This window comes from Vigna unguiculata, chromosome 7, assembly GCF_037176805.1.
Source record: "Vigna unguiculata cultivar grain cowpea cultivar isolate G323 ecotype 2 chromosome 7, ASM3717680v1, whole genome shotgun sequence".
Classification (NCBI taxonomy): Eukaryota; Viridiplantae; Streptophyta; class Magnoliopsida; order Fabales; family Fabaceae; genus Vigna; species Vigna unguiculata.
The window spans coordinates 44499696-44510725 of record NC_140798.1 but is presented as its reverse complement, the minus strand read 5'-3'; the positions used below and the strand labels follow the sequence as shown (position 1 = coordinate 44510725).

General features: G+C 31.5%; 2 protein-coding genes across 7 annotated transcripts; both read right to left on the bottom strand.

The window, feature by feature from the left end:
• Positions 1–602: 602 nt before the first annotated feature.
• Positions 603–5653, bottom strand: LOC114190910 (uncharacterized). 6 transcript variants are annotated; one of them, XM_085676215.1, is made up of 5 exons: positions 5230–5653; positions 3082–4906; positions 1475–2420; positions 1158–1210; positions 603–1018 (listed from the first exon to the last, which is right to left on the bottom strand). In XM_085676215.1, coding segments are annotated over exons 2-3 (933 nt in total). In that variant the 5' UTR covers positions 3084–4906; positions 5230–5653; the 3' UTR covers positions 603–1018; positions 1158–1210; positions 1475–1489. The 6 variants fall into 6 exon arrangements, with proteins under 6 accessions (XP_085532341.1, XP_027935789.1, XP_027935788.1 ...); XM_028079988.2 differs by lacking the exons at positions 603–1018; positions 1158–1210 and having other exon boundaries at positions 1291–2420; positions 3237–3344; positions 3643–3714; positions 4772–4906; positions 5230–5648; XM_028079987.2 differs by lacking the exons at positions 603–1018; positions 1158–1210 and having other exon boundaries at positions 1291–2420; positions 3237–3344; positions 3643–3704; positions 4772–4906; positions 5230–5648.
• A 3594-nt stretch (positions 5654–9247) lies between these two features.
• Positions 9248–10675, bottom strand: LOC114192121 (uncharacterized). The gene is made up of 3 exons (XM_028081726.2): positions 10438–10675; positions 10129–10315; positions 9248–9534 (listed from the first exon to the last, which is right to left on the bottom strand). The coding sequence occupies exons 1-3, from the start codon at positions 10487–10489 to the stop codon at positions 9489–9491; spliced, it is 285 nt and encodes a 94-aa protein (XP_027937527.1). The 5' UTR covers positions 10490–10675; the 3' UTR covers positions 9248–9488.
• Between the last annotated feature and the right edge of the window lie 355 nt (positions 10676–11030).

The following is an 11030-nucleotide window of genomic DNA, read 5'->3' as shown; positions in this document are numbered from 1 at the left end:
GTGGGGAAAACAATTCTTAACTGTTGGTACAAGAAAGAAAGAACTTGATTTAGTAGTGTAGGGTACAATAGAACTTAGTGTCATTATCTTAATAAAAAATGGCTCAGTGTTAGTTAACGAATTGGTATACTGTAAAAATACAACTTCAAAAATTTAAAGACTTAAGAATGCAACAAAAAAATAGGGAGATTCCATAATTTTTTAAACAAAGATACCGCTATATTGAAGAGACCATCAGTTCAATTGAAAACATAATTTAACTACATTAAATATATAAAGGGATTCCTAATAATGTAATATCAACGAGAAGATATCATTTTTAAGCCAAGTATATAATTGCTACAGTTATTCATTTTCATACGTCGCGATCGTTCCTATTGTCCTCAAAAGGTGTCTGGAACTACACCCATGAATACGACAGGTCCAGAAAATATTAATTTTTATATTTTAAAAATTACATTTAAGGAAATATTCTCTACTATCTCAATTTAGTTGTTGCTTCAAAAACTTCCCATTCTCGTTTTCCAGTCAAATTTAAAGTTCAAATTAATAAATGTTTAATTTTCTCAATACTAAGAATGCTGACCGTACATCAACAATCATAACAACACGCCAATAATCTTTAAGCATAGGAGGTTTTCTTTTTGGCATTTTTAGAATATCATAGTTTTGGAGTACTCACATCCACCAAACATAGATACACTTTTTTAAGAATCTCCTCCCATATCTTTCTTTCTACTTTTGGCTAAATAGTTCGAACACAAAAAAAATCAATTTTTCTTTTTCTTTCTCTACTAAAACAGTGGTCTTTTTCTCTCTCTAAAAATTCCAACTAGTATCACTAGTTATCCATTATCCCATTCTTAAGTAAACATAACATAACAACATCAAAGAAGAGTAATTAACAAACTACTGATATGAAATAAGCTGATGCATGTATTTTGTCGGAACGAGACTTTGCTTGAATCTATTTTTTAGGTTCCATGGATAGAAACTGACCAATCTTCCTCAATACAATCTACATTTTTTCAGAAACGATGAGTTAGTTACCTTTGATTAGAATTGTAAATTATTATTACTATGTCCAGAACACATTAAAGATCATTATAAAGCAGTACGATTGATAAATAAATAACCTTGTTATCAAAACATATTACCAGGAGTTCAATCTTCTTGCATGTTTAAATAGATTTGAGTTAGTCCCTAATTCCTGTTCAAAGAACAAACTGTGTTATACAAAACAAAACTGATTTTGTATTTGTATCCCAAACCACTTTAAAGAAAATATACTAACAAGAAAAAGCATCTTAATTTGTGCAACTCAAATTACATTTCTAAAACTAACTGTAAAACAAAACGTATTAACCTTTCCGTAAGGAAGGGACGAGTACACAATTTTATTCTGTGCAGAATGAAAAGGCATAAACATAAACTCATCAAGAAACAGAGGAAAAAAATCTGCATGTGTACTCACTAAAGCTTGGTCAGGTTAGTATTTCCTTCTCCATGAAGTCCACTTGAGTTTGAGATGGTACCACAAAGGTGGTATTCCCAGCACCCCTCCTGTGAGTCTAGGATCAAACACATCAAATTGGACCTTTCTTAAGGAATCCAAAAGAACCTGAGAAGGCACTGCTGGAAGGAGCACTGGAAGAGCCTCAGCAGGCACACTTGCAGCTAACTTCCGAGCCTTTTCTAAGTGTGCATTGGCCACTGATGCCATATCATAAACGGCATCACAAAGACCCTCACGAGAATCCACCCACCTCTCTTCCCCATTTTCTTGCTTAACTATTAGCCCATGCTTGGATGCTATTGCAGTTGGGATGTACCAAAAATGTCGGTTAAGAGATGCATGGTAGGGCAGTGATTTGAGGAGCAAGAGAATGCCACTGGCCTTGCCGATATGTGAGGCTGCATGATCAGCTGCAGTAGACTTTATACCACCTGCTTGAAGTGTCAGGTACAGCATGGTTGAGACAGTGTCCTCGGCGTATTTCTCCAACTCTCCAATAGTTTCTGGCATGTCAGTAACCTCTCTTCTTGCATCATTGATCCGAGCCTCAACGGATCGTTTCAACCATATCTTGCTGAGTCTGGTCTCAGCTATCACAGATGACAACGCTTGTGCTGTTGGGTGTTCAATCAATTTATTGGCAAACATTTTGTCTATGGCTTCCTGCCACCAGACAAGACGCATAAGGCCAATCCTGGGATCTGAAGCAATATCCATAGCTCTAGCTGTTTCAACATTCAAGGCACAGAATGCAAATGCAGCTTTCCGCATGGACGGAGGCAGCTCCAGGAGGCAAAGATAGTGATGATAATCATAACTTCGCACTTGCTGTACGCAATGGGAGAAAGCTGCCCTTAAGTTACCTGACGCTGAAGCACCGTTCATTAAATCTTCACTTGGGGGCCTACAGATGAAAGTTAGATCTATCACAATGACTATACATGGTAAAGTAAAAGTTGCAATGAAGAAATCATAGGGGCCTAGAAAAATATTATGTTAGTATGTATAAACAGATGTGTAACAATACATATGTTAAAAGTTAGTTGAGGATAGGTCTTTGACTCTTTGTCCCTTGAAATTATAACTAATACTTTAATCCTGCAGATACGTGAAGAGTGAATAGCTAGTTCTGATCTCTGAAACTGCCGACACCCTCCCCGCGTTCTCCCCCTATAACGAAATTGAGGACTGCAAGGTTGCCGCTCTCCCACTACTAGATATATAATGTACACTAACACTAAAAAAATGTTACTAAATCATGAAAAATGTTATTAATAGAATTTAGTAACATTTTATCACATGTTACGTATTCCCCATGTTACTATTTATTTTTTGTAACATTTATACTTATTAATAGAGACATTTACATAAATGTTACTAAAGATTTAAGTAACATTTTTTTAATAAAAGTGTAACATTTGTAAAATGTTACTAAAAGTTTACAGTAACATTTTTTTATACAAAAGTGACATTATAAAATTGTTACTAGAAAGTTTTAGTAACTTTTTCTTAATAATAAGGCTACATGTTAAAAATGTTACTAAAAATAATAGAAAAGTTCACACATGATTGAGCATCGCCATCAAGGGCCTGCGGGTAAGATTCTTCAAAATTTATAAATAAATAGTGTTAGTCAAACCAAACTGAAATTAAAAAAGAAAATTTAGCATAACAAGGTTAAATTCCACCATAAAACATCTAAAAGAGAGGGGAGGATAACCCTGAAAAGAACAAACAAGTCCTTAATCTCCTATGGCAACGCAACAAGTGAAGTCTTGTTTAGGCAGAGGCCTTCCACCTTTGGCACACAAAAGAACACATCTAGGACCTGTTGAATAATAAAAAAGAAACAAAGCTTACATCATCCCATTACTTCATTTCAAATAAACTTCCAGGTTCAAATAAAAAATAAGACAACAATGCAAATCCAACTTCAACTATTTAGAATAGCAATGCATAATCTAAGTTCATTTAGCAATTGAATTGATAAGTACATCGTTATGTAAAAAAAACTAGGTGGGTATATAAGTAGACAAATTTAGTGATACAAAATGAATTGTCTGTGCCAGTATGGCATACTACAAAATGTGCTAAGCAGTATAACCTCAAATTAGCTTACAAATTACCATAACCATTTGCCTTTCATGAGTGCCTCCCGCAGGAACACAATAGCAAGCTCCCTCTTAACCTGTTTTTCACTTAAAGAGGATCTGGTTGTATTAAGGTAATTCATTTTTCTTAACAACCTATGATGCAGCCCGAAACACATGACAAAATGTGAAACTATCAAATGATAATTGCTTATATAAATTATAACAGTTATAAATAGGAAATAGTAAGCCTCAATTAGTTATACTAAATCAAACAAAAGTAAACAAATGTAGCACACCCCTTAAGATTTTGGCTTCCTTGTTTTTGTTGAAACCTCTCAAACAAGACATAAAAAATAGTAGCACATACCGCAACATGGAAGTACCAGACATGCTACCTTGATCAAGATCCTTACAAATCACATCCAAAAGTTTTTCTACCAATAAACACCCTATCACTAGCAACTCTCATTAAACTTAACTATATCTTTGCATACAACACAAGTGAATCCTGCAGCAGAACATCAATACAATGAGTGCAAAATACTTAAAAAGATTGAAATCATCATACAACGAGTGTAAAATGTTAACTCACACTCCTGTTTAGATTGATATCATAGGTCAAATAGTAAAACTAATAAAAGTCCTACCATATAATGCTACTAGCGTAATTAGATTTCAAAAACAATGAATCTGAACATCATAACTCAATCCCTTGAATGCAAGCAAATTATATCATTGCCTCAATACCTTTGCGTCACATTAAAATTCCAATCAATGGATGTGCTAAAAACAAAAGTTGAATAACTAAACAAGATCATATCGATGGGCATTCTTGAACACAAAAATACCATATTGACTTCAAGCATTGGAAGCTATGTACATTTACAATTAACAAAAATGATCCATGGGATTAAAATCTTTTCCCTCCCAACTTGAAAAGATCTGCAGCTAAAATTTAAATAATAAAAACTACAACCGTATTTTTTTCCAGAAGTAATGCACATTACTTTTTACTTTTGATTTACCAATATTCGAGCATAACTATCCCTAAATAGAGAAATGAATCAGTCATGCACCATTCACTCTACACAAAATAACTATCTTTCTAAAATCTCCATTTCAAAGAGCACGCACAAAACAGAGGAGGATTTCGATCCCTTACCACTAGATAGTCACAGAGCACAAGAGCATGAACCACAGAACCACGAATCAGCCAACTACTTCACCACGAACCAGCCACTAGCGAACCACGAGCGAACTAGCGCGCCTAACATTGCACTTCGGAACCTAAATACAACTGTTGAATCGCCTTCAATAGTGTTAGGGCTCAACTGAGTTCGATGTGAAAGGGGATTTGTCTTAGGGAAAATTGAAGAATAAAACAGCAGATGGAAGTGTTGTGCGTGAGATTGAAATTTCAAGTTAGGGGAAATGACTTTGCAATGTCTAGGGCCCAATGGTTGTGTGTGTGCGAGATTGATATTGGAGAAGGGAATAACTGTGGGAGATTGAAATTGGGATCAGGAATAAAATCACCCATACAAATCATTTATTTGCCTCCACAAACCTCGTATGCAGCTAGAAATTGCTTAATTCGTCTAGACACACCAGAATCTTTACCTGACTCAGGTTTGGGTTGTTGAACGATGCAAGGATCACGAACACCATTCTCGCAGCAGCAATCAACCCGCTAGCTACCATTCCCCCGACGATCTGCCCTTGTTGTCTAGAGAGCGAGATGACGAACCCATTGAGAATCGTTGGTGACCGTAATCGTTGGTGACGGAGCGTGATGCTAGGCAACAATGCCGGAACCAGTGAGAACACTGACGCCCATATTCACGCGAAGTTCTGTGTCGAACCCTAGATCAAAAAGATTTCATCCTGGTGTAGAATACCTTCAAAGCATGGGAGATAAAACAAAAGGGAGAGAAGATGGTAATCTAAATTAATTTATTAGAAATGTTACTAAAAATAGAGAAAGTGTAATGATATATAGTGACATTTCTTAAAAATGTTACAATATTAATATTAATATTCTTTGTAGTAACAATTTTAAGAAAATGTAACTGTATTATACCTATAATAACATTTATTAGCTAAGTAAATGTTGATGTAGCTACTAAGTGTAATACGGATTGGACTCATGTTTGTCTTCTGAAAATATTAAATTTAGTCAGAAAATATCTACACTTTTTTACTATTATATAAATGGTTCATCCTTAATTTCATTTTTCAATTTTATTTTTAATAATTATTTTTTTAATTAAAATAATTATTTTATCAAATTTATTCTTCAAGTATCTTTTTTAAAAGTTTAACCACATTTGACCTTTTTCTTAATTTAACTATTTTCTAAAACTAACATAATTATTTATAATAAAAATTCTATTTTCCAGTTTTATATTTAGTTTTATCATTTTAGAAACTACTTTTTCAAATTTAAACAATTTCTCATAATAAAATATTTTTTAAACAATACTACCTATAATATTTTTTATTTCAATACCTACTTTATCTAAAAAAATTATTTACATGATATTACTTATGACTAAATTTTATTTTATCTATAACTATATTTTTATGTTTTTTATAATAAACGATAATAAAGTTATTATTATTGTAATTATTAAATTTAAAGAATTTTTATAATTTTATTGTAAGAAATGATTTTTTTAAAATAATTTTCTATTCTACTAGTTATTTTAATTTTAAAAAATGGTTTAATTTTGCGTAAAAGTGGTTAAATTTAAAAATCAAAATCAAAATTGGTAAAGTAATTATTTATATTTATATATAAAATGGATTTGTTTTTTTTTTCGTTTATATTTTTTTTTCAATTTTACCCTTTATTATATGAAAATATAAAAAATGTATACATAAACTTCTGCAAATAATAATGATTTTCTAAGTATATGTTTTCATTTTAAAAATATTATATAATTTTTATGAATATGATATAGTTATCTTGTAAGGTAATTTAGTGGTTTCTATAGAATTATGGTTTATCATCATCATTAAAAAACTTCAGCAAATTTTTAATTAACTCTTCATCAATGAATTTATGATGCTTGAAATTTTATGAAATTCATTTTGCATAGGTAAAATTTGTGTCGGTGTACTATAAGATTTTTTTATTATTATTATCTTATTTGTTTTATTTTTGCAAGAAGTGAGGGTAAGGATCTTCTTGAAGAGTTAAAATTTGTGGTGTAATGGGTGATTTTCTGGTTAATGTATATTCTATATTCTAACCTAAGTACCCATAATAATTATTTCTAAAGTTTACTTAATAGTGTAATTGATTTCTATTAATTTGGTTAGTTTAAACATATGTTTAATATTTGTTAACAAAAGTCTATCAATGTGACATTAGTTATCTTTCTTCGTTGTGCATATATATACGATGGATTTTGCATAGTTTTATAGAGTTAAGTAGTTTTCACTCAATCTGTTCTAAGAGAGGTTGAGAAGAAAAAGTTAAATTTTAGATAAGAAATTTGCTGAAATGTCAAAGAAGGCGTTGATGGGTGTATGGAGATAGATAAGTGGTCGAGAATTCTTTTTCTATAAAAAGATTGACAATGAAATTGAAGATTTATTGGTAACAGGTTAAAATAAAAAAATGGAAAAATTTACTTAATTAAGACTGATGATGAAATATGATATATAAGTAATGATTATAAATTTGTAAAATAACATATGTGTTGGCAAATAAGATAACACAACAACAATCACATTATCCAATTAAAAATAAATAAATAAAAGAAACTAAATTGAACGGTATAAATACTTTTATTGTTAAGAAAAATAATAAAGACTAAAATACTAACACCATCCCAACTAGTTTCAGTGTTTTTACAACTTGACTCAAAATAGGTCATCTGATATTCTCATTTTACCTTCCCATTCAGTTTTAGTATTTACAACAGGCCTCACAATAGGTTATATGGTATTCCCAGTGTACAATGTACTGTACTGCTATTTAATTTTGTCCTTAAATAAATTAATAAGTATTGGACAGATACAATTATTCCCACTCTTAATTATCGGAAGTATAAGACAATTTTAATAAAACGGTATTAAAAATATGTATCTATTGTTTTTCGTAATCAATGTATAAAAGTTTTAAATTGCAGATAGCTTGGAAGGTATAAATCATGTGTGCTTATTATATTTTATAATAACAAAGTAATAAAACTATTATTATTATTATAATTATAAAAACAAATTTAAATAGCTAATTTAATTCTTTTTTAGATAATTATTTCATTATAAATAGTTATATTAGTTTAAAAATAGCTAAATTTTATAAAAAAAAAAAAGTAAACTTTACAAAAAAAAAATCACTTAAAGGATAAATTTAGTAAAATTATTATTTTAATTTAAAAAATACTAAAAAAATAAAAAATAGGATAATGATACTTTAATCCATTTTTTTTTATTTACTTTTAACTCACCACTCTCAACACTCTCATCACCCTCACATCATTACATCACATCACGATCACATCATTACAAAAAATTAAAATAAAAAAAAAATAATAATTAAAATATTATTTTCCTAAAAAATATGTACATTCTTTATTCTTTATATAATAGTATAAAAGTATAGATAATATAAGTATTCACAAAAGATCTCTAAGTGCAGTATATATTATTAAATTATTAAATAAAAACTATCTCAAAACTAAAAGATGAGATTAAAAGCCAAATATTATATTATATTAACAGATATTATACTTAGAACATTAAATATTATTTATTAATAATTAAATCATAGTTGATAGCTGCCATTAACACCGTATCTTTTAACACCATCCCGAAAGATCGAATTAAGTGTTTGAACATTATCTCCTTCTGTTTACAGTCCAAAGAATATTTGTATGTATCATGTCTAAATATGTTGTGTAAAATAAATCAAGAATAGCACACAAAAAATGTGTACTTACAAAAATTTAAAATTGTGATTGTGTTCCAGAAACATAGTATGGGGGAAGATAAGAATAAGAAATGCATAAATGACAATTATAGTCAAGAGTATTAAAGCCACACACAACTTTAACAGTGAAGTTGGTAACAGTCATTGAGTAAAATAAAAACAGATTGTTTTATTAGTTTTTTTATTCACCTACAGGGAACTCCTAATACAGTACTCCAGAAACCTTTGTAACCGGGAAGAGAAGGTATGTGTGTGAATTACAATAGAGACAAGGTTAAACAGAGATTTTAGGTTACAGAGCAGATGTGTATAATTGAAACTGTTGTAGTATAAGGAGAAGAGAAAAGATATGTGGGTGGAATACACTGTTCAAGGTATTTGAGGAATCCACTAATCTAATTTAATAGAAGTAATAGTATGACAAAACACATTATTGGCCATGCAAAAGCCAAAAGTGCAATTCGCGCTGTCATCACATTGAAACTTGTTAAGCCAAACTATTTTATGCTACAATTTTGTTTCCTTGTGCTACTTAACTCATATTACTAGTTTCGTCTCGGTGGTTGTCTTATCAATGTTTTCAAAATCCAAAACCACGAACTAAACAAAGTACAAATTCAATTCATATGCAACAAATTTAAAAATTAACCACATGCAACAAATTTAAAAACTAACACAAGAAAGAAACACAGAAACTAACGAAATTGGACAGATTTTTATCAATTGTCAATATTAACAAAAGCATCAAATGTAACACAAGAACCACAGAAACTAAAGAAATGCCGTAAATGATGCAGAAGTATAATGTTGAGAGCAATAGTTCATATCCACTGAATGTAAATCAACAAGTACAAATAAAAAGCTAGAAGCAATATTCCTCATGTTCAAAGCCATATTAAACTTTCAAATCCAATTTGTGCAGCAACCCAAGGTTTCCTCAGAAACACGCATCCAGCAGGCAGCAGCAGCAAAGAGCAGCCAAGCTGCAAAAATTCACAAATTCAAACAAATTAAGTCTTTGAACAAGAGAGACTGATAATTCAGTCTCGCTATTTTACTCTGTCAACTCAGTTGACATTTCAAAGTCTTTGTTTATCATAAGTTAATTAGATTAATTAATCCCTAATTCAAAAACAATTTGATTTCACACTCTATCAATGGATTTTCAATGCTTAATCAAGTGGTTCTATAGCTAACAAACTAAAAAAAATAGTTTAATTGAATTAAATATAAGTATTAGTTGTACTAAATCTTGTTAAAGCAAATAACTACAGATTACTTAGAAAAGCCGCAGTGGCGGACCCACCCAAAAAAAATGACATCTGTTTTGAGTGACGTGCGGGTGAGAGAAAGTGAGATTAACAGAGACAAAGCAACTACTGATAATGAAAACCAAACAAGAGAGGGCAAGAGCCGTGCAAGGGAGCACACCCCAGATGCGGTACGCCCGCAACCGCAGTCAACCGAGTCAATCCCGATCTAGAATTCTGAGTCACCGCGATCATCTCGACTCACTCTATTTTAATTTTATAATTTATTATCTAGGAAGAGAGAAAATTAAGGAGAGAAAAACTCACCATCCTTCTAAGCAACCAGGACCCGTTGAAGACTGTTGTTGAGGCGGCGGAGGCTGAGCGTACTGAGGAGGCGCGTAGGGAGGAGGATAGCCCTGCGCGGGATACGCCTGGGGAGGGTAGCCTTGCGGAGGGTACCCTGGGGGAGGGTAGGCGTCCTTCCCATAAGATTCCCCTGGAGGCGGGTAACCTATAGTCATAACAGATCAAAAATCAGTGAAATTAAATAGAAAAAAGAGCAATCGAACAAGATCAAACAACATGCAAAGGCTGAAAAATAGTGTTACGAAAGTAAAAAAGAGAGGGAAAGACCTTGGGGTGGAGGAACACCGACCGGTGGTTGCTGCTGGTTGTAATAACTCATGGGGAGAGAGAAGAGAGACTACAGAGAAGGGTGAATGGGAGTTTGTGTTTGTGAAAGAAAAGATACAGAGGAGAGGGTATTTATTGGAATTGAAATTGGGATAGTGGGTGGGTTTTCCACCTTGGAGGTTATAACCGAGGAGAGCTATTTCCTATGCATTCTTTCTCCTTTTCTTTTCACTTTTATTATTATTATTTATAAAAACTTATATAATTTAAATAATATAATAATGAGTTATATGTTTGGTAAGGAACAGGAAGCAACCTGTCATGGTCACACGTCCTGGTCGGAACCATAAATTGTTGGCTTCTGTAACTTCTTCTTATTCAATATGTTCTTTTACCAATTTTTTTTTTTCACTTGTGGTATTCGGAATGGGTATATTCCGTGTCAAATGCGCGTTACGCGACTCTGCACTTTTCTTTTCTTTTTATCAATTAACATTTATTGTTAATTTAATAAGATAAAACAATATTGTTCATATACAATTTATAACAGTATAAAATACATAAAACAATAAATAAATAATTTATTGTTGTAT